The 23,547-nt window shown below is 39.6% G+C and overlaps 2 protein-coding genes across 12 annotated transcripts; both read right to left on the bottom strand.

Moving 5' to 3' along the window:
* Positions 1-965: 965 nt before the first annotated feature.
* On the bottom strand, positions 966-14,877 carry senp6b (SUMO specific peptidase 6b). 9 transcript variants are annotated; one of them, XM_017694362.2, is made up of 20 exons: positions 14,842-14,872; positions 14,664-14,728; positions 13,753-13,904; positions 13,609-13,673; positions 13,120-13,226; positions 12,798-12,962; positions 12,060-12,093; positions 11,632-11,784; positions 10,786-10,970; positions 10,618-10,674; positions 10,324-10,439; positions 10,136-10,252; positions 8,082-8,192; positions 7,905-8,012; positions 5,947-6,119; positions 4,567-4,625; positions 4,429-4,475; positions 4,218-4,286; positions 3,963-4,113; positions 966-1,211 (listed from the first exon to the last, which is right to left on the bottom strand). In XM_017694362.2, the coding sequence occupies exons 3-20, from the start codon at positions 13,890-13,892 to the stop codon at positions 1,056-1,058; spliced, it is 2,013 nt and encodes a 670-aa protein (XP_017549851.1). In that variant the 5' UTR covers positions 13,893-13,904; positions 14,664-14,728; positions 14,842-14,872; the 3' UTR covers positions 966-1,055. The 9 variants fall into 9 exon arrangements, with proteins under 9 accessions (XP_017549851.1, XP_017549845.1, XP_017549846.1 ...); XM_017694356.1 differs by having other exon boundaries at positions 13,120-13,223; positions 14,664-14,877; XM_017694357.1 differs by having other exon boundaries at positions 10,324-10,415; positions 14,664-14,877.
* Positions 14,878-15,655: 778 nt separating this feature from the next.
* On the bottom strand, positions 15,656-23,183 carry mapre3a (microtubule-associated protein, RP/EB family, member 3a). 3 transcript variants are annotated; one of them, XR_001857722.2, is made up of 7 exons: positions 23,038-23,183; positions 21,153-21,276; positions 20,761-20,906; positions 20,098-20,293; positions 19,030-19,176; positions 18,601-18,753; positions 15,656-17,159 (listed from the first exon to the last, which is right to left on the bottom strand). XR_001857722.2 is itself a non-coding variant. In XM_017694465.2 (7 exons), exons 2-7 carry the CDS (start codon positions 21,271-21,273, stop codon positions 17,091-17,093), a joined length of 780 nt encoding a protein of 259 aa, XP_017549954.1. In that variant the 5' UTR covers positions 21,274-21,276; positions 23,038-23,183; the 3' UTR covers positions 15,656-17,090. The 3 variants fall into 3 exon arrangements, 2 of the variants coding, with proteins under 2 accessions (XP_017549954.1, XP_017549953.1); XM_017694465.2 differs by having other exon boundaries at positions 19,043-19,176; positions 20,137-20,293; XM_017694464.2 differs by having other exon boundaries at positions 19,043-19,176.
* Positions 23,184-23,547: the final 364 nt, after the last annotated feature.

Below are 23,547 nucleotides of genomic sequence, written 5' to 3' on the forward strand. Positions count from 1 at the left end.
GTGTGTTGAGAACACGAGGTTTATCATATCATTAGTTTATTATACATTACATAACCCATCTTGTAAATGGAAATCATCAGCATACAAGTTCAGCGTCAAGCACTGTTTTTTTTTACGAGAGCTGATTTAACACATCAGATTTTAAATAACTTTAAACAATACTTAACTCTACAGAAAGCTGATGCCTTTCCCCTTAAGCTTTCCTAAGTCAATATGGTTCTAATAAGTGCACCATAGTCCATGCAACACCAACGCAAGAATAAGACATGGGTTAAGAAGGATACTTTTTCTGGAGGCTAAATGAAGTCATTTATAGTCTTCATCATACAAAGCATTTTTTTTTCTCCAAGAACTGCACCAAAAAAATTGAAGGATGAAGAAAATTACTTTCAGCTAACAATTCTTAAATTGTCAGTTTTTGTGTGTGAAAAACAAACATTAATTGTTGCACATAAGCCTTTAAACATAATTGCATTCATAATTCATCACATCACAGCAGATGTCAAATGCCTGGCTTGAGACAGGTCCCAGAGGTTGAGGACTATTATTAATGCCTCCAGTAATTTAGTATCTGACCTCAAAAGATATCCAAGAGAACAAGTACATTTTTGTACGCGTTTCTGCATCAGTTCATCAAAAAAGTTTCCATTACTGGAGTACCAAATTTGGCCTGCTAGTTACAGTGATTCCTGATTGAGGCACTAAGCTTAAGTTACAGCACATTCCATATGCTGGTCTACTTAAAGAGCAGATGGGCAATTCTACAGAGCCCTGGACTAATAATTGATTAAAAGACCTACTCAGTAAGTACATGCTGCACTTTGTCTTATCCCCTAGGCATTCATGTGAAATATAAGAAAGAAAACAATGGCTTATAGGAAAATGAGGGAGCCTTAACAAATTAAAACATGATGTCTATTTAATAAAAAAAATGTTGAGGAAATAAACGTAAGAATCTGTCCATATTTGTCAATTGATGATTTTTTTTAATGAGCAGGACTAAGTCTTTGAAATACACAGAAGGTTGCAATAACTAAAGAACCTGTAGGGGTCAATCAATCTCCCAAATCAAGGAGCTGCTGCTGCTGCTGCTGCTGTTGAAGATGGAGTCTAAAAATCAGCTTTTTGATTTTCTTCCGCTTTTTCTTCACCAGCTTCTGAGGGAACCAGTCACTCAGATCCATGGCACTGTGTAAAATCTGTGGTGGGCTCTGGAAATTACAGCACAGAAACGGCATAAAAATTCAAGCAGAAATTAGTTATAATATCTATAATAACTAGGGGTGGGAATCTGTAGGCGCCTCGCGATTCGATTTGTCAATGCACCCCCCCCCCCCCCCCCATGGTGTGAGGACTTGGCACTTTTAAAGCAAAGTATTTGTAATGATCCATTGATCCAAATTTACTTCAAATCTTTTTATTAATACAACCCCAATTCCAATGAAGTTGAGACGTTGTGTAAAACATGAATAAAAACAGAATACAATGATTTTCAAATCTTTTTCACCCTATATTTAATTGAATACACTACAAAAACAACATATTTAGTGTTCAAACGGGTAGACTTTATTGCTTTTTGCAAATATTTGCTCATTTTGAATGTGATGCCTGCAACACATGTCAAAGAAGTTGGGACAGTGGCAACAAAAGACTGGGAAAGTTGAGGAATGCCCAAAACACACCTGTTTGGAACATTCCACAGGTGAACAGATAAATTGGAAACAGGTGAGTGTCATGATTGGGTATAAAGGGAGCATCCTTGAAAGGCTCAGTTGTTCATAAGCAAGGATGGGGCGAGGTTCACCACTTTGTGAACAACTGCATGAGCAAATAGTCCAACAGTTTAAGAACAACGTTTCTCAACGTGTAATTGCAAGGAATTCAGTGATTTCATCATTTACAGTCCATAATATCATCAAAAGATTCAGAAAATCTGGAGAAATCTCTGCAAGCAAGCAGCAAGGCAGAAAACCAACAATGAATGCCTGTGCACTTCGAACACAAAACATTGTCAGTGAACACAGTTCGTCGCTCCATCTACAAGTGCAAGTTAAAACTCTGCCATGCAAAGCGAAAGCCATATATCAACAACACCCAGAACGCCACCAGCTTCTCTGGGCCTGAGCACATCTGAGATGGACTGACGCAAAGTGGAAAAGTGTCCTGTGGTCTCACGAGTCCACATTTCAGGTTTTGGAAATCATGGACGTCGTGTCCTCCGGGCCAAAGAGGATAAGGACTGTCAGGATTGTTATCAGTACAAAGTTCAAAAGCCATCATCTCTGATGGTGTGGGGGTGTGTTAGTGCCCATGGCATGGGTAACTTGCACATCTATGAAGGCACCATTAATGCTGAAAGGTACATACAGGTTTTGGAGCAACATATGCTGCCATCCAAGCAACGTCTTTTTCAGGGACGTCCCTGCTTATTTCAGCAAGACAATGCCAAGCCACATTCTGCACGTGTTACAAAAGCATGGCTTCGTAGTAAAAGAGTGCGGGTACTAGACTGGCCTGCCTGCAGTCCAGACCTGTCTCCCATTGAAAATGTGTGGCGCATTACGAAGCGCAAAATACGACAACGGAGACCCCGGACTGTTGAGCAACTGAAGTTGTACATCAAGCAAGAATGGAAAAGAATTCCACCTACCAAGCTTCAATTATTAGTGTCCTCAGTTCCCAAACGCTTATTGACTGTTGTAAAAAAGGAAAGGTGATGTAACACAGTGGGAAACATGCCCCTGTCCCACCTTCTTTGGAACATGTTGCAGGCGTCAAATTCAAAATGAGTGAGTTTATCCGTTTGAACATTACACTACAAAGACAAGATATTTATTCAATTGAATATAGGTTGAAAAGGATTTGCAACTCGTATTCTGTTTGTGTTTTACACAACGTCCCAACTTCATCGGAGTTGGGGTTGTAAAACAAATGTAAGTGATGTGACAAGTGAACTGGGAGACTCATTCACTGCTCTTGCTGGAGCACATGAGATGCCAGCTGCCATTCATATGTGATCAAATGCGCTGTTTGGGTTACATAAGATACAGCGGCAATAGATGTCCATGCAGCACATGATCTTTATTTATATCGCAGTTGATTTCCTGGTATATTAAATGTGCAACGAGAGACTGTCAAACTCTAAAAAGCAAGTCAGCTTCTTCTTCTTCTGAAGTCAGCTACTCTTTCGAATTTTCCCGTTCCACCTTAAATAGTGCCGCATTTACATTCTGGCGCCTCAGGCAACATTGAAGATGCAACAAAAATTCGAACAAAAAGCTGAAGAATAAAACTTCAGCCCCATAAATCAGTCGAAAGTTGAGAGACACTTTACAAGAAACTCTTCTACTTTAGAGGAAACGTTTTCTGGTGGAGAAGGGAGGAAAGCGGCTATAGCTAAAGCTTAAAGCAGAGCAACGCAAGTCTTCATTTTCATTATTTTCGATATTTTTAGCCTATACTAGGACATTAGCACATACTGGGACATATTGAACATAAAATGTGGCTCCCAACGTGGTTTCATTTTTCATGAAAGGACAAAATGGCTCTTCTTAGCATTTGGTTGGTCAACTCCTAGCTAGATCTAACTAGGCTTTTAATGCAGTGTGCCAGTCGGATTTCTTGCTCGTCCAGTTGTGTTTCTGTTGTGTACACAGTGTCCAGGAGCTGCACTTCCTTACCAAGTTCTGCCTTTTGCGTTCCATCAACATTACATTATAAATTAAAACTTAAGAACCCGAGATATATTTGACATCTGTGAATCAATTCAGAATTGTCCACGTCCTCATCGTGATGCACCCAAGAATAGATTTGTCCCCCCACCCCTAATAACTACAGCATTATTCATTCAGGACTAAATTTCAAATGACAGTCTGCAGGTGACAGATAGCAACCGAGTTGCTCTCACCAGTTTCCCCCACATGAGCAAAGCCTTAAGAGTTTAACATACATTTCAGACTTACCATGAGAAAACTCTCTACATATTGTAGAAGGTAAACCCCACAGTCAGTGTGATTATGCTGTTGTGGGACCTGCAGACTCCATCCATTCATGGCTCCGTTTGTAAAACTCTGCCAGGAGCCCTTTTTCACCCACCACTCCATCTCCAAGTACCTTTTTTATTCATAAAATGTAGATACGCCAAATTCATATAAAAGATGGTAAATGACTTCTATGAAAGATGCAAGTTACCAGCTATGTTGGCAGGTAAGACTCACTCTTGCAGCATTTTCACCACCATTGGTCTGGAACGGCAACTAAGTGAGTCCATAATAAGGATGCAAGGCCTACAAAACAGTGAAGAACAATAAACAAACGAAGCGAAATTTTACTGTGTCTGTTTTTTTATTTGTTATGTACAGAGTATGCCTTCAGTTGAGTGGACTCAAAATTTAAAATGTTTATTACAGACTTGCCAAACATGCTTACCGTTTAGAAGCAGTATTGAAGATATTTCCACTCGGGGTAAAATCATCCTAAGAAAGGGACATAAAAGTTACTTGTGTTAGTTTACAATTCGTAAACTCTGCTAAACTCTTATAAGGTCACAAATCAAAAACACATTACCTGAATTTCATCCTCTAGATCATCATCTGAAAGGAAGCAGAACCCCATGTCCAGCTCTCCTATAAAACAAACATCTTACAGAAAGACTGGGCAGCAAGGTGCAGTAGTTGAACTTATCCTTAGCTCAGACAGATGTCTCTAAGCAACAATAATTTCCATCCGTTTCAATACCAGTCTAAACAAGCCCTCTACAATCTCTGATGCCATCTTGAGGACTGTTCCATTACTTTATTAGCTCAAGCTTACTAACCGAACCCTCAGAGAGGCTGCCTTCAGCAGCAGAGTTTGCCCATAAAATCACTGCAATGTGGCATATTTCCCTTTTCAATCCCAAACAAAAATGGAGGACAAACCTCTTCATTAAGTTAAGTGATTTTTTTTTTTTTAATCCCACAACCAGGTAAATTCCACCTCTGCATTTAACCCATCCATGAAGTGAAACACCACATACACAAGAGTGAATACACACACACACACACACACACACACACACACACACACACACACACGGGGGCAGTGAGCACACTTGCCCGGAGCGGTGGGCAGCCCTAATCCACGGTGCCCGGGGAGCAATTGGAGGTTAGGTGTCTTGTTCAAGGACAAAGTCATGGACTGTCGGTGCTGGGGATCAAACCGGCAACCTTCCGGTCACAGGGCAAGTTCCCTAACCTTCAGCCCACGACTGCCCCAATACGCAAATGTCATACGCAAACATTGGTAAAAAAGTTTGAAACACTCAATATCTCAAACCTATTTAACATTCAATTTTTACCAGGCTTTGCACTGCAAAGTACAAGGGATGTAGCTGTTTAACATGACTGCTGATACAACTTCCACACTCTATTAGCTTTCTAGTTAGCAAGCTAAAGGCTCCACAGCTACTACCAATAATAAGAGGCAATACACCACACTCCTAAACCAAAGCTTACAGCCAGGCAAAGCAATTATTCTCAAATTAAAAACAAAGTTTGGCATTACTACAGCTAACTAGGACACCGAGGCTAACATAGCTGAGTGTGAGCTAGTTAAATTTGAAAATCCACTTCTCACGGTACCCTCCTCCCCTTCTGCTGGGAGCAGCCACTTAAGTAAGTCTAAGTGGAAAGTCGAAGTTGGTGAGAGCAAAAGCTATCCTTACAGGAAGTTAGTCACAATAAGCAAGTCTCTTTTTTAACAAAGTGAGCATCATCTCCTGCTTTCTCCTTCTTGGTCCAACCCTGCATACACTCTCCTCCTACATACACACTACACCAATGAAACGCACAGTAAAATTCTGGAAGGATAAATTAAATATTAATAGTTACCTTTAATTAATAGTTAAATATTTGCTTTCTTTGCAATCCATGTAGAATTCAACACAATTATTATGTCTTTAATTACCTATGGACATAGTCCTCCTGTAGTGCTGCTCAGATGCCATCTGTCTGTAGAAGAGTGACATGGGGTTTTGCAGAGAGGGGCTGGGAGTGTAATCCACATTCTCCAAAGGACCCAAGGCAGAGCACTGTAAAACTTGGCCCGGGAAGCAGATGACAGTCAAGTACCAGTGAGCCCTAAGGGGGTGGGGGAAACAAAAAAAAAAAAAGAAAAGAAAAGAAAAAAAAAAAAAAAAAAGAAAAAGAAAGACACCACAACCTTTTACCCTGCATGCTGACAAAGTAGAATTTAGCCCAGTGGTCACCAACCAGTCTCCTAGAAAAGTGGCTCTCACCTCCAGTCTTCTGTCCTTCACAGTTTGATGCATTCCTTGCACCAACACACCTTATCTAACTTAAAAGGCATGATGGTTATCTACGTAGAGAATATCTGGAACTGTGCAGGTCGTGGGTCCCCAGGACTGGATCAAAGGATCACTGTCCTGGAGACCACCTTCATGCAAAGTTTAGTTCTGACCCAAACATCTATGCCTGATCAGAATAACTAGGAAAATCAGAATATCTTGGAAGAGCCTGTCTTATTTAAACCTCATGTCAGCTCTGGTTTGCTCATTGTTATTGGGTATCACTGCAATTTCCCTCTGGGATCAATGAAGCATTCTGATTCTGATAATAATGCTTTGATCTAAAGAACTCACTGAGACCTTCAGAAAGAAGGTTAGATGTCTATGACGGAAGGGGTTTGATATGTTTTTCCAAAAGGAAAATTTCTCTTTTTGACAGGGTCCAAAACACTGGAAATCAATCTTCAACTGTTAGGAAAATCATCTACAAGTGAAGATTTAAAACTACTGCCAACTTGTCCAGGCCAGGCCAAATTTAACCCAAGAGCAGACTGGAAGACACTTAAAGAAGTCTCCAAGAACCCCAAAATTTCATCACAGGATCTGCAGGGAGCCCTTACCACTGTTATGTTAAAGTGCATGAATCTACCATTAAAAAAAAGACTAAACAAATTTGACCTGTGTGGGAGGTGTGCCAAGAAGAAGCCATAGCTGTCTAAAAAGAACATTAAGGCAAGACTGAAATTTGCTAATGAATATCTAAGCAATGACCAGGACCTCGCACACACTGCGCTATGGAGAGACAAGGCAAAGATTCAGTTATTTGGCTACAGTACTGGAAGTCATGTTTGACAAAAAAAAGCCAAAAGACAGCATTTTATCTGAATAACTTCATACCAACCTTAAAGCACAGGGGTAGAAATGTAATGGTTGTGGGCTGATTTGCTGGCCCAGGGCCTGGCCAACTTGCAGTAACAGAATCAAATATGAATTCTTTTTTAAGCCACAGTGCTCGAGTACAATGCAAGACCACCTGTAAAAAAAGTTGAATCTGACGTGGACCTTCCAATAGGATAGGGTCCCAAACATAGGTAATCCACCAAGGAATGACTCAAAAAGAAACAGAGTTATGGAAAGGCCCATACATGAACCCCACTGAAGTGCTGAGGGTTGATTTGAAACAGGCTGTACATGCAAGAAACCCCTCAAACATTTAAAATTGTTCTGCATGGAGGAATGAGAAAAACATTCTTCCAGTAGATGTCAGAAACTGGTAGAGAGGAACACCTTCATGAAGTTGCTTCAGCCAAAAGGAGCAGTACCAGTTACTTTAACAGACCAAAATTATTGCAACGTCAAATTGCCATCATTTTTTTTCTATTGCATGTTTATCTATACATATTGCTTAACTGAATGTTAAGAAAGAACTATGTAGTATCATTTGGTTTCTCTGCTGACAACTGAAATTTTCCTTGATTGAAACCAAAAACACTATAGAAAGAATAAAAAAGGTGACCCAAAAACAACCACAAGAGCTCTTTAGGGTCCAAACTTAATCGAAGATTAAGTGAATAATGAATGGGAGGGGAAGAAAATTTGAATGTAAAATTAAACTTACGACTCGTTTATCGGGACAAAAATGAAGTCCTTCTCAAAAAGATCCAAATGCCTGGTCCATGTCTTCACCCGGTTATGCCTCCTCTCTTTAATGCTGCAGGGAGGTTGGCTAACAAAGATTTGGAGAATACGTAAACGGCTTAATGAAATTCTAGTCAAGTTCATGCCTCATACTTACAATACACTTGTGGTGTCTTGATCTTTCTGTGTGAGGGACTTATAGAAAAAGGAGCTGAACACATGACACCGATTGGCATCCTCTTTCTGTAACTTCTCACAGACTAAATACCTAAAAAACACAAACACCACACAAAATAAAAAACACACACACACACACACACACACACACACACACACACACACACACACACACACACACACACCAATAAAAGCCCATACACTGAGATTAATGCTGCATTTAAGTGGTGTTGGAAACTGGAAATGTTTCACCCTTTGTGTGCTCAAACAGCCGCCAAATGGGTAAACTCTGGATTTAAGTTGATGGATACATTTACAAGATGTGACATGCAACCTATCACACTTTCCACAATTGAAAAATGCTAAAACAACAAAAGTTTTGTACAACCCTAATTCCAATGAAGTTGGGACGTTGTGTAAAACAAATAAAAACAGAATATGATGATTTGAGAATCCATTTCAACCTATATTTAATTGAACACACTACAAAGACAAGATATTTAATGTTCAAACGGATAAACTTTATTGTTTTTTGCAAATATTCACTCATTTTGAATTTGATGCCTGCAACACATTACACTGTGATGTAACTGTGTTACATCACCTTTCCTTTTAACAACACTCAATAAGCGTTTGGGAACTGAGGACACTAATTGTTGAAGCTTTGTAGGTGGAGTTCTTTCCCATTCTTGCTTGATGGACAACTTCAGTTGCTCAACAGTCCGGGGTCTCCGTTGTCATATTTTGCGCTTCATAATGTGCCACACATTTTCAATGGGAGACAGGTCTGGACTGCAGGCAGGCCAGTCTAGTACCCGCACTCTTTTACTACGAAGCCACGCTGTTGTAACACGTGCAGAATATGGCTTGGCATTGTCTTGCTGAAATAAGCAGGGACGTCCCTGAAAAAGACGTTGCTTGGATGGCAGCATATGTTGCTCCAAAACCTGTATATACCTTTCAGCATTAATGGTGCCTTCATAGATGTGCAAGTTACCCATGCCATGGGCACTAAACACACCCCCACACCATCAGAGATGATGGCTTTTGAACTTTGCGCTAAAAACAATCCGGACAGTCCTTTTCCTCTTTGGCCCGGAGGACACGACGTCCATGATTTCCAAAAACAATTTGAAATGTGGACTCGTCAGACCACAGGACACTTTTCCACTTTGCGTCAGTCCATCTCAGATGAGCTCGGGCCCAGAGAAGCCGGGGCGTTTATAGCTTTCGCTTTGCATGGCAGAGTTTTAACTTGCACTTGTAGACGGAGTGACGAACTGTGTTCACTGACAATGGTTTTCTGAAGTGTTCCTGAGCCCATGTGGTAATATCCGTTACAGAATGATGTTGGTGTTTAATGCAGTGCCGCCTGAGGGATCGAAGGTCACGGGCATTCATTGTTGGTTTTCTGCCTTGCTGCTTACTTGCAGAGATTTCTCCAGATTCTCTGAATCTTTTGATGATATTATGGACTGTAGATGATGAAATCCCTAAATTCCTTGCAATTGCACGTTGAGAAACGTTGTTCTTAAACTGTTGGACTATTTGCTCACGCAGTTGTTCACAAAGTGGTGAACCTCACTCCATCCTTGCTTGTGAACGACTGAGCCTTTCAGGGATGCTCCCTTTTACCCAATCATGACACTCACCTGTTTCCAATTAACCTGTTCACCTGTGGAATGTTCCAAACAGGTGTTTTTTGTGCATTCCTCAACTTTCCCAGTCTTTTGTTGCCCCAGTCTTCAACTTCTTTGGAACGTGTTGCAGGCATCAAATTCAAAATAAGTGAATATTTGCAAAAAACAAAGTTTATCCATTTGAACATTAAATATCTTGTCTTTGTAGCGTATTCAAATAAATATAGGTTGAAAAGGATTTACAAATCATCGTATTATATTTTTATTTGTTTTACACAGCATCCTAACTTAATTGGAATTGGGGTTGTATTTACCAGTTAACCATCTGGAATATAGATGTTCTGATAAGCACTGAATCGCAGCATTATAAATGTGCAAAAAAGCTGCCACCTACTTCAAATAGAAGTCTATGATCACATCATTCAGGAACTCTCCCTCATCAAGGCAACTTAGATCTTCCTCAGTAATGGAAAATCCTCCTTTGGCTGGAGGTGGTGGATATACAACCAGTCTGGAAAACAACAGTTACTCTATACAGTAATAACCAATAACAAAAAGTAACAATATCTAAAACCCACAGACTTTTTGACAGGTTGAGTCCACGATGAGGGACACGCCATCATATCAACATTATCGTCTTCACTGTCCAACACTTCAAGGGTTGCCATCTCACTCTGAGAATTAATAAACAAAAGAATCTGCTGAATTCCAGAGACAAAAACAAAAAGGTAGAAAAATATTTACGCTCATCAAAAAAAACAAGACTATAATTAAATGTACTGGTCTAAATCAACTGCATAAATATCAACTTTTTTATAACTATTATTGTTATTTTTTATTATTATCATTATGAACATATATAATTGTGAGGATAACCTTGGGAGTAAAAGGACTTGGAGGAAGCCCATCTACCTCATCCCCCAGCAGTACAACCTGCACATAGAAAATATAAAAAAATAGGAAAGTTCAATTAACGCAGTAGCACACCAGAAGCAAAATAATTACACCTATTTGGTCACAAATGCAATTATTATTGTAACCTACCTCATTTTTGTGTGACTGCTCATAAGCTGTTAGTCTGTCATTTGCTTCCCCAAATGTCAGCATGGCTGGAAAGTTGCTGATGTAATTAAGTCGGCCTATCTCAGCAAATATCTCTTCTAGTGTGGTCTTCTCCAACATTGTTGGCTCACTCTCAAAGATGATGACAATATATTTTTCTTTTTGACCTGGGAAAGAAAAACAGGCATAAATATGATTTTCATAGATTCATGAATGATGCCTAGATTTCCATGAAGCTACATTATTATTGATGTATATACATTTTATCAGGTGCCACATGACCAAAGGTACATGGACACCTGAACATCACATTCATTTGTGTGCTTTTCGAGTGCACAAGCATTAATATAGAGCTGCTATAACAGCATTACAGTAGATTTTGGGAAAGGGTGCAAGGATTCACTTCTACAGTGGAGCAGTAACGTCTGGTTCACAGTTGTCATTTAGCAGGAGTACAATCCAGCTGAAACAAGAAACAGGCTTCCCCAGACTGACTATGGGCCTCATTCACCAATACCTTCGCAAGTTTTTTTTGTTAAATTGTTCTTGAGAAAGGTTCTAAGATAATGTTTACGTCTGATTCATGACATATTCCTAAACTGCAGAACTGTTTGCACCTTTGTGCCCTTGAGTGTGCGTGGATTCTGTTTTTGCCTAAGAACTCATTCAAAATAGGAAAACACTGGTGCATGTCAGAACTTCATTAAAACTGCACAAGTGGGTTTTAAGATGACATTTCTTCTGAAAAACAGTTGGTGAATAAGGCCCTATGTATGTACTCAGTAACACCCTAAAAATTCTCATACAGCAGTATCACTACAGTCTTACTCTGGCAGTTGCTCCAACTTCTTGCATCTGTGGACATACTAAGGCTGTCTCTTAGACGATGCTGTTCTGCAGCAGTAGTCTGCAGAAACAAAGCTGGTAGTCTATGTGCCATGCACCATTCACACCTGATGAGCTCAGATGCTGCAATTTGAACTTTTGTGAAAAGGAATGACAAAGATAAAACACTTCAGGCAAAGCAGTGAAAAAGTGATGTTAAAGAATGAGAACAGATTATGATCAAGAATATGAAACTGAATTTACAAGTCAACACCATTTCCAACTAATGCTATTAAACTGGCAAGACAGCATAGAGGAAAAAAAATCTATTGGTGACCAAATGCCAAACAAATTTAAATGCCACCAAGATCATTTGCTTAGAAGTAGGCATGAGAATATCCACATTACACCTTTCATAATCTGCCTCTTACCTTTGTCTGGAATATCAATGTAATCCACTGAAATCTGTAATGGAAACACACAAATTTAAAATCATTTTTGGTTATTTATTCATACTATTCAACTTATCAGTCTTAATGGTCTACAGGAAAATCTTAAAAAGGAATTTCAGATTTCTCCAACTTCTTCCAAAGATGGAAAGTCATAACGGTTTATTGTAAGAAACTAGAGAAACTTGCCAAGTGCCTGCTTTCACTAAAGGTGATAAGAATCTGACCCTTCCAAAGAGTTTAATGTCCCTACAAACTATTTCACAGAAAATTGTTACATCAAATGGCAAGAAATATGCTATTTGACAGCTGAGGCATTAGTTCACAGTAGCTCTGAGATAAAGATTTTGTCCTAACGCATTTTTAAAAGCAATCCTTTGCAGAAGAGGTACATGCAGGATGCTGCATTATTCCACATTTATCACTAATGTCTGTTATATACTTTTTTTATGCAAAGCTGCTTTGTGCTAATGCCTATTGGAAAAAGTGCTATATAAATAACGTTGACTTGACTTGATATAAAAACTCAGACATGTGTGGGTCCAGTGGTCATTTCAGACAGCTATTAAAATGGCCACACTGTAGATATCCTGGTTTCTATCACCACCACTGTAAAGGAATTCAAGTCAGCATATTTCTCTATAATGAACCTTTTTCAGCGAACTCCCCCTTTAAAACCTGATCACCATGTTCGGCAGAAAAAACAACAACAAAACTCACAGTGATGGGTCCTCTGAAATTCAGGTTCAGTGTTCCGAATTTAAGACTTCTGATGTTGAGGGTAACTCTGCTCAACCCCTCCATGGCATTCCACTTAAAGGAAGGTAATCTTGCCATGGACGCTGGCAACCTTGCCTTGCGTTTATTTGGGACAATGTCTCCAAACTGGAAAAGAACACTCATTCAACACAGTTTCTAATAGACGAGGCCATGCAAGTCATATCCAGCTAATCATGTGGAATTAACACTGGAGGCAACACCTGGCTAGTGCATTCTGAAACCACCTTGACTCATAAGAGTTACATTTTATGTTTATCAGTACCTGGTCTCTCATGCGATGCTTCCGGGCAAGTTTGATCATATACTGCATACTAGTGCAACATGTTAATTCTTCTGAGTTAGTACGGTCATGGCCAACAACTGAACCTGCTGAAATGTATAATCAAAGACCATGTTGTATTGGGACATTTTGGTTGAGGAAAAAAAAAAAACTACATGTATGCTTACCTCCACCCAAACGCTTGCTAAATAGGCCTAATTTCCCCCCCTTATATAAATGGTTTTAAGCTACAAGAGACACCCCTGAATTGCATTCACACTGTCCAAACTGCACACTATCAGCAATGAAAATGCAAATATTTTATCACATATGTGCAAATCAACAGAGGGCAAGTTTTCAAAGTGACTCTACTGCTAAGGTCATCTCTAGACACAATAGTAGTTATTATACGTTCTTTAAGTCTTCACACCAACATAGAAGCGACATTTCAGAATAAGTTAGGGCTGATTCATTTGAAATGGAAAAACGTACCATCTACATTAATGAGCAGTACCTCATCTGACTCTGTATTTTGTGCCTCTTCAGCGTCGCCTCTCCTACAAGAGGTACATAAGCCAGTGAGAAATCGTAATCTCCTCACTCATTGTATAGATAAAATCTACATTCACAGCACACCTTACGCCACTCTTCCTCCTGCCAGACCCTAGAGCATGGTGGAAGAGACGCCTCTGGAGAACAACACCTTGTGATGGTGAGGTGGACTGGGCAAAATCCAGCGCCAAGCTAACGCTACTCTCTCGCCGACTCTGTGTCATAGTCTGATAAAGCTGGAACATTAAAGCAACAAATAATCACATTTTAAAATGTTATAAAAAAAAGGTGTCAAAATTTCACTTCTCCGACGGTGTCCTTTTTTTCATTGGCTTATCGTCTCAAATTTTCAAAAGATTTATTTTCCAGAAATCTGATCACGCTAAGACATATTTAAAAGAGCACGTTCAGCTAAAAAGGAAATGTCTACGTAGTTAGTTAGTTAGCTCGCTAGCTAGCTAGAACATTCTTCAGTCGGTCGGTTTCTGACGGTTGGCCCGAATTTCGCTGAAAATCAAGCAAATAACCGAAGCAACGAGACTAGTAAACAACACAAAATCTAACCCACCTTTCACTCAAACACCTAAAAGCTTGTAATTCGGCAAACGTAAGAGTCAGACTGAAATGAGTGGGAAACTGGTCCACAACCGACAAGTTAAGCAAGTCTGTTGAGGCAGTAACTTACCGTTGCCCAACTAGCCTGCGTTAACTAATGGGAATTTTATTAGCTAGCAAGCTGCTGCAAAGACTGGCCGTTGTGAATTAAACGTTAACGTTTCCTACTGGCCTGATTGATGTTGGTATAGTATACATAATCAACCTTATTACATACCATAGGATGTGACTTTATTAACCTACGTCAGTCTAACAATCGCCCGTGTAAACAGGGTTTCAGCACCACAGGAGTCGATATCAATCAGGGCCATTTAGTGACCGACGTTCTGCGCAGGCGCTAAACACACAAAATTAAGCTACTGTTGCAGCCAAGTCTTTACCAGCACTCTTTTGCACGTTTTTCTTCTGTATATCCCTTTTATCTTCTCTTTTAAGAGTAGCTCAGCTGAGGAAAGATGAAAGTCGAAATCCATTTCAATTTAGACTGTTTTCACGAGTGATATCTGGAGTTAAATTCAAATTTAACTGCGCGCCAACCGACAAGCCCAATGTCAAAACCTTAGTGTAACTTAAACCAATGGCCCCTTGGTGAGTCGGCGAACCTTCGCACTGCAGCTTCCTCGCCTTTCTGGGGTTTTCTGTGGGAAATATGTGAGCTTAGAGCACCACCCAGCAGCAGACCTGTGTATATGCAACTCCTAAGTTTTACCATTAGCTGGGTTTTAAAGGGGAATATTCCGCAGATCTTTCAAATTAATTCAATCTTTCCAAATTTCTGCAGTTTGATCCCTGAAATGGAAACAAAGTAGCAAAAAGGATGGACTGAGACTTATTTCGACCTCTACAGTGGTCACTACAGTACACTACACTACAGTGGTGGAGATAGAAACCAGAAGTCCAACGCTGTTTACAAAGCAAATGGAAGAAATTTATTTACTATCAGAACCGCCCAGTGAACCTGTGTGTCTGAGTTTTCATATGTAACAGTAATAATAGTAAATTGTGATAAATTAAAAACAAAACACGTTTTGTTTGGGGACTATTCCGCCATTCCCCCAGTTTGAATTCATTGTTTTTATAATGTCAAAGCACACATTTACATATATAGCAATGTAGCCCCGCCCATTTACGCTGAAGTTACAAGGAGCGTTTCAGCCTAGACGGCTCTTTGAATGAAGAATACAAGGCAGCCATCATAAATACGTCTTAAAGACATACCATCTGTCTAGAGAGGTTGTAAAATGAGCATATGAAAATTATAACTCCAGGAAAAAAATAATAAATGCAAAATGAATGTACCATATTGCCCCTTAAACTGGGAAAATGGGTAAAACTCTACTCTGAAATGTAATAAAATCAAAGACACAGAGACTTTTTTTTTACAACTGTTTATTTACTCAATAAAACGCAAAACAATTTATGCGAACACTATTATGGCCATGTTTTTAAATTGAGACAAAACATGTATGAGAGTGAGTCTCTATGCAGATGGGTGTAAAAGACTGTAAAGGCAGCACAATACTTCAGAGAGCCTTTGTTCCTTTCCATCACATCTGGGCCTTTTTAAAATCTCTCTCTTCATGTATAATTACAACAAAAAAACATAGCCCATGCTATTCAATAGCAGAATAAATTAAATGTCAAAATGAAAGACAGAAATGCAGTAAAATTAGCAGCAAAACCTCAGTTAAATAGCATTCGATCAGTAGTGTGACTAGTTTGATTAGTATCAAATACCACTTTTTCATCCCATCAGTATATTTCATTATTTGAAACTATGTAAGCGGTACTGGATCATGAGCCACAATCAATGAACTAAAACAAACCTCCATAAAATAAAATACAGCTACAGCACATATGTATAATGTATAACATTCACATGCTCCCAATAGATATGCAGTAACTAACCACATGGCAAAAGAATGATTTGTACCATTCTTTCAGATAAGTTGTCTTCATTTTTTCCCCATTTTCAAATGCCCCTTTGTTCTTTTTTTAGTTTTGCATCTTTTTTTAATAATTTAATAATTCCTGTCATTGCTGTATCCCATAAAAGCCTAAAAGATCCTTCAGTGTCTCAGCAAATCCAAATGTAGGATATCTATTGCGAAATACACAGTAGTTGTGTTGACATGTCAGTAACATTTTGCAGAATTACCTTTGTGTAGTTATAAAAGTTTGAGGACCACTAAATCATGTCTGGAAGAACTAATATTTTGTTAGCGTAGCTGTTTGTGGTCATTGACTATGCCTCAGTCACTGCACTTGAACTGACTAAGCGAGACATTCTGAGGCTAATGAAGGGACATTACACAGATGAATGAGAAACCAAAGTCCTATTCTAAAAGCTGAATGGATCCAGTGGTGTGCCACAACAAAATATGCAGGAGACCTAAGGCAAATAACTGCATTCCATGCAACAACTTTTTCCCCTTCAAAACTGCTGTCTCACCATAATATGTACCGTTTTAAGTCCGTTGTGCTACCCTCAGTCTCTGATGCCTTGTTTGTGTTCATTCTCCATGTCGTAATGTGAAACATGCTGAGGCGGATAGATTATAGTACTGTTGTTGCTATTCTCAGAGGGGGCAGGTAGGTGGTAATGAGCCTTTGAGATGTAGTGCATGAACTGTAGTAGGAGAAGACAAACAGATACATAGTACATATGGGGCATCCATAGATACAGAGGTAATGGAGGAGATATCAACAGCGTGCAATGGGAGGAGTAGTTGAAAGTGGAGAAAAGGAGAGGGGGAAGGGGATAGGAGAACAGGGGTGTAGGAGAAAGGGAGAGTGGGAGGGAGCGCTCAGTATTCATCCTGGTCCAAGTGGGCCTGCTCGTCTATGTCCTCATCTTCTGGCGGTGCGAATCCTTCCTGCATGACAGTAATGTGGAAGATAATTCATTACAGTGATTCTAAATGTATGATTCTTTAATTATTGTACAGCACTGGGAAAAATTCATAGGCCAGCCAAGGAATTTGTTTAACCCCTATCTGTAGGCCTCCTAGTGCCAGTTCCACAATACAAAATTCCACAATAAAACGGAGTTGAAAAATATTAAAATTTAAGGCTTAACTGAAGGATCTCCAAAACAGGCTAAAAATGGATTTAACTGCTGCAAAATGGGGTTAGAATTCTTTATCAATGTAGTGTGTTTTTGCTCATAATTTACCATTAAAAATTTTAGCATTAAACAGCTTGGAAAATAATATTAAATAATGTCTACATAGTGTTTTTTTTCCAGTTCTACTGTGAAAATACTAGGTTAATAATAATACTGGCCTTAAAAAGTCGGTAAGCTACTGTAAAACAAATTCCCCACTGCAGCTTTGCGTGGCATACTGTATCTGAAAAATCTCTAAGTGACTAAGTAACTAAGCAATGAAAAAAAAGCATTTTTTATGTAAAGCACATGAGCATGCCTTTGGAATGTTAATTTAGTGTTATAGTCTGAAGTTTTTCCAGCAAGGGGCATTTTTAGCACATCGCTATAAACCCACACCAAAAGGAGGTCGTGAATGCATGTGTTTGCAGTGACATTAAAAGGAGGGACGGAAGGGAGGCAAGTAGTTTTCAAAAGATGTTGGGTTACTCAGTGTTTAAGTATTTAATAGGCTGATTTTCTTAAAGATGTTCATTGAAACATCTAATCCTTAATACATATGTGTAAGCATTACTTTGCTAGCTCATGTCTCTGGTCATATTAAGCCTCCTAAATTAGGATTTTGTGCTATGCAAATTAGCTTCTCTCTAACTTTTTACATTCTCATGTTGAAGAACCATTAGACGTCTGAACTCTACACTCCACTTGGGTGCAGTGTAGAACGGCTTGTGTTTTGGTCAGTTTCTTATCTGTTAAGTCTGGTTCAGTCTGGTGCTGGGCAGCAGCGCAAAGCGCAGCTACAGCTAATAAAAACAGAAAAATCGCAGAAGAAAAGCACAGATAAACAAGAAACTCAATTTTTAAATACTTTATCATTAATTATTTTCAAACTGAAATACAAAGTGACTCAGCTTACACACTGAACACTAAACACCTTTCTCGAGGTCAATTTCATGTGACATCTCATATGGATTTCTGGTAAGGATCTGGGTTTATTGTAGTACAGTGGGAAGATGGTGAGTGGCATTATTCTGCATGGTAGCCTGAAGCCTTAAGAGTATTTATTTATTTATTTACTTACTTACTTGTGCGCTTATTTATTCATTGCCAGTTAATATTATTCTAATATAATCATGGCTTAGAAACTGTAATATCAAATTTGCCTGTCTCTGATTCTAAAATGCACAGAGATTAGGGATGCCCAGGCATACCTCTGTTGCATAAAGGATGTCGATTATCCTAGTCAGGATGGGGTTGTTCTCGCTCTCGTGTTCCTGGCAGATCAACTCAATGTCTCGGAGTTTGCTGAAGTAGAAATCTCTTTCCTTCTCCAGTCCATCTACAGTCAATTTCAGCTCCATTAACTTCACAGAAGAGAAAAGGCAAAACAGGAGAACAACCAGGAGTTACCACAAGTGCAGAATGTAGGAATATAGGTCAATAAAAATAGGTCAATGTATTCTAATTGCCTTTTTTTTCCTGTTCTAGAACTATAATGAGGACATCGAAAGGATTATCTGGAGGTTAATTTGTCTGTTCAAGCAGAACATAACAATGGCAAAACTTCAGTGTTACATTGTGAAACTGAATATTAAGAGAATGTGAAACACTGCAAGGTAGAGTAAGACTTCCTTACCCACCCAGGGACTCTACCTGTTGATTAAGCTCCATGATCTCGGCGTCCCCTCCCCCATTCCGAGCCAGACTGGGGTTCTTCCTGATGGTGGTCGTCACCCTCTGTGGTGTGGGCATGTTTTTGGGTACTGTTGGCGATGTTCTCTGAGGCCCTGAAATAGGAATGACTTCAGAGTTTAGCCATAGCACATATTGAGCATCCAATATGATGAGGAAAATATATTTCATGCAGTAAGCTGATGTAGCATTGTTGGAAAACACATATACATACTTTAAATATGTAAAAAAACAGCAACATGTAATGATCTAGCCTAAAATCAATGCTTAAAGCTTGATTTAGATCAGCCTTTTAGTCTAAAGCTGTTGCATGGGCACTCTGTCACTGCCGTAACTTTGGTTATGCCCAAGACAGCTCAAAAAGAGAAGCGTATTAAGAGCATAATGTTAATCTTTTCTGGCAGGTTTAACCAAAGTCACGCTGTTATGAAAATATGTTATTATAGACTGAACTGTGGATACATCCCCAATCCAGCCCAATGACATAATGGTAAGAATCAATCATCAGCAATTTTTAATCTGCAGGTTACCTGTTTATATAAGCATTAATATTATTTCTAATTGTAAGTTCTATGACTTCCATTTGCTTTCTGACATCAAAACAATTGAGAAATCTGAGGTTGTGTTATTTGGAGTGACGGATGACCAGAAATTACTCATTTGAGGCCACAAAAATCTTTGCAGTGCATGACAGTATATTGAGTTCAGCCCTTATGGAATGTTTATTCAAATTTTCCCAAACATGAGCTATTAGGTTGAGTCACAATTGTGCTTTTCTGTTAGTATGGGCATTGGACAACAGTCCGATCTTTGTGAGGGATTTTTTCAATGGCACTGAGCTGAATATTTCACTACAAGATGCAATTTCACGTGAAATTCATTGTTCACTATTATGGAAGCTTGAGCATGGAGCAATCATTCCGAAGACCGTGCACAAACCAGCTGCTTGCAGAGCAATCGATCAGTAGAAGCTCAGCAATGGATGCAGCAGAAGTGCAATAGAATGGTGGGGTTACCTGGACCAGTTCTCTTGGGTTTGTGGGAAAAGTGTTCACCTGGATTCGGGGGAGGAGTCATGTCTTGGCCCTGTCTAGCTTGTACAGGATCATACTCTTTGCCATCGTAGTTGGCATCAAAGAATTTCTTAAACCACTGGACGAATTCAAAGTTGTCCTGGAATTTCCCCTTTACAAGCTTTTCCACTGGGATTATCTGATTGGCAAGAGGAGAAATGGAGAGAAATTAATCACACTGAGAGGATCAGGAGCATTTGTCTGACAATTACAAATAGGTATTTTAGTTTAATACAGTTACACAAGGAAAGTCATGTAGAAGACCTTAATACCCTTAAAGTTTCATCAATATGAAATTCTCAATACTTCAATAACAAGCATAAAACAATGTACAAAGACTTAATGAGTATGTTTAGAAGTAAAACACTTATGTCTTATAATCAAATGTTGAATGATCATTGCTGACCATTTTTCCCATACATACTGTTACACGTCATTTTTCTTGCAAGAAAATGATAATTCTTGGATATGAAGGGCTGCAGTTAATTGTGAGGTTTAATTTATATATAGGTTTATTATTTTAATATAATTCTGAATAAACAACATCTAAACAGACCACAGATGTGGCCCAAAATGGTTTATACAAAATAAAGAAAACAGACTAACTTTATCAACACTCATCCTCTTGAAAGCTGCCTGAAGAACTTTGAAGTTGTGTATATATTCATGTTCCAGCTTTGCCTGGAATTTCACCTTCTTTAGAAAAATACATCCTGGGAATAACATGTCCATGAATTGACAATATGCTGCACCTATATACAAACAAAAGTAAGAATGCAAGTTACTACAAATGCAACAAAAGATAAACACTGATCAAGATATGAATCCAGCTTATTTGTCCTAAAGAAATTACTGCCATTTCTGTCTCCTGAGCAACCCGTTTTCTGTCATTCATGGTAAGTGCCATCAACCAGAATCACTTAGATCCAGAACTCAGGACTCCTGGACTCCTTTAATGAAGAAGAGTGAATTTGGATAAAGTGAATCACTAGACTCACCTGAACATAACTGTTCTATTTTGGTGTAGCTGAGCTGTAGAGAATCATTAACCCACGCCAGCATATCATGTCGGCTCAGGTTCTCGTTGGTTACAGACGTCGAGTATACATTCACTGCCATTCCCTACAGGGGACAAAGCACGTAAAGACAAAAATAAAGCAAGACACCTGACGTCTGAGCAAACAGCCTAGTGTTTGTATCCAGTGTTAAGAAGAGAGCACGGTTTACAGTTTCTCTGACACGATTCAGCTGATCACTAATTGTCAAGCACAATTTGAGGTAGTGGGTAAAACACAGAATGGTGCAGTGCTGCAGCACTTCTTACAGTCTGAAAACCCAGTCATACAGGCAACTTTCTCCATTATCATCTAAAGCAGTGGCCAGGGTGTCATCACGGAGGAAGGGCAGTAAAAGCAATCAACATTCCTTTAACTTTCAGTCCTCAGAAGTTAATCCTTCCAGATTATACTACATTTATTCTGTGCCTCAAAGAAGCCATCAAGCACTCACAGCTGGATCACCAGCCTGCAAACTACATCATTCAGCTCTTTGACATCTGAACAGCTTTTGCATTCAATAAAAACTACGCCACTTCACAAAGAAGTGGTGACTCTTGATTTTTTGGATGTTTGTGATGTTTTTTTTTTCCATAAATAAATTTGTTTTAAATTGTTTTCAAAATATAGTGCCATTTCACCATGCAAGAACCATTTCCCCATGCAAGGAACCATTTAGGCATAAAATGGTTCTATATAGAACTCATGGTTCTATATAGAATCGTTCCCTTTTACTAAAGAACCCTTAAAGAAAGATCTTTCTTAAGTGTATGTTTGATAAACCACCAGGGTGACCTTTCTCAAACCTCCATGGCCTTATTAATGAGACTACGGCTATGTCCAATATACAGTACTGTAAGTACTGTACTAGCGAATGTACTTGTAATGATGGAGTACCATTATAACGTACTATTTAGTATAGGAGCATGCGGATTTGGAGGCAGCCCCACTCAGTGATACTAACAGCTTTGAATTACCTCGCGTAGCTGTTGTGGATCACATGAGTCTCTAGTTTCACATGGTTTAACACTGTTAATTTTACTGTAACGTTGGCCACCCTGCCATCCCACAGGTAGAGCACAGATTACAGTTGCCTTCTCACATTATTTACTCTTAAAGACTCTTCAAAGACTCCTTGTATTCCCATTTATTCTGCCACTGGTTATCCGCAGAACAGGAAATATTAGTTTACGATAAGCGGTGTTTCAATGTGCTGTGCCAGTTACAGCATCGATAAACTGCAAAATCCTCCTACATGCCGGGTGGCCTAGGTTTTCTGCTTTAGCAGAAAAGCCTCATTCAAATCTTGCGCGCATTATCCGCTATACTGAGAAAAACCCGTTCGCTTTGAATGTCGAAATCATAATAACCATAACAGGCTGCAGAGGAAAGTGTCATCATTTATTTATGAGCAACCCAGCCAGTAATTACTACACTGACGGAGGGGAAGGCAGCCCCTCGCGTCGCACCAGCACGGGATTATTCTGGTACCGCTTAAAGCGGCGAGCCTTCACAGCCGCTCTCGGCCTTCGGACCGCTATGCTTTCTCCCTCATTGTTGTCTGGGACGCAATGTAACGCCCTTATTTTAATACAAACTCGCAATTCTACACGCTAGGAAAGGTCCAAGTGTCACACTGGCTCACTGAAAAAGGAGCAGCATTGAGGCCTCGCCGATAGCCCTGTCACCGCTGCTAGCCGTATCACTGACAGGACCTCAGATACGGCTTATACAGTAAACACTGACCAAGGCCCGAGCGATGAAAGACACCCATTGCGGTTGTGAAACGAACAACACAGTGAAGCTCCGTATATTTCCCAGTACTTACTGTTTTTTAGAGGGGTGCTTTAGGGGTGCTCCAGATATCGCCTATGTAACCACGTTCCTGTCAAAATCGCACGGCTAGGCTCCGCGGGTTAGCTGATGCTGCTGCGGTGCAGTGCTGGGTGTCGCCCCGCCCACAGCGTGCCTCGCCCCGCCCCTCTTCCACAGAACAGCTCTCTGCTGCTGGCGGCCCGCTGGAGGCGCCGTGATTAACGAGCACTTTGTTACAACCTAGTTATGTGGTAACTACGGCAACAAAGGCCAAGTCCCAAACTGCTACGCACTGGACATATAGCACACTAGTTGGCCATTATTTCATGACCTATATAGCACACTATATAGGGTGTAGGGAGCCATTTGAGATTTAACCACTTTTACTCAATGCGCAGTCATGTTTTGTTATATTGCCCAGACACCGAGCAACCTGCTATCTTACATTACCTTGTGAAGAATTGAAGGTGTGGGCCCTTTGTGCAGGGCTGAAAATATCCGCCCCTTTTGCCTAGAGCTTATT

The sequence above is a fragment of the Pygocentrus nattereri genome, chromosome 10 (genome assembly GCF_015220715.1).
Source record: "Pygocentrus nattereri isolate fPygNat1 chromosome 10, fPygNat1.pri, whole genome shotgun sequence".
Taxonomy (NCBI): Eukaryota; Metazoa; Chordata; class Actinopteri; order Characiformes; family Serrasalmidae; genus Pygocentrus; species Pygocentrus nattereri.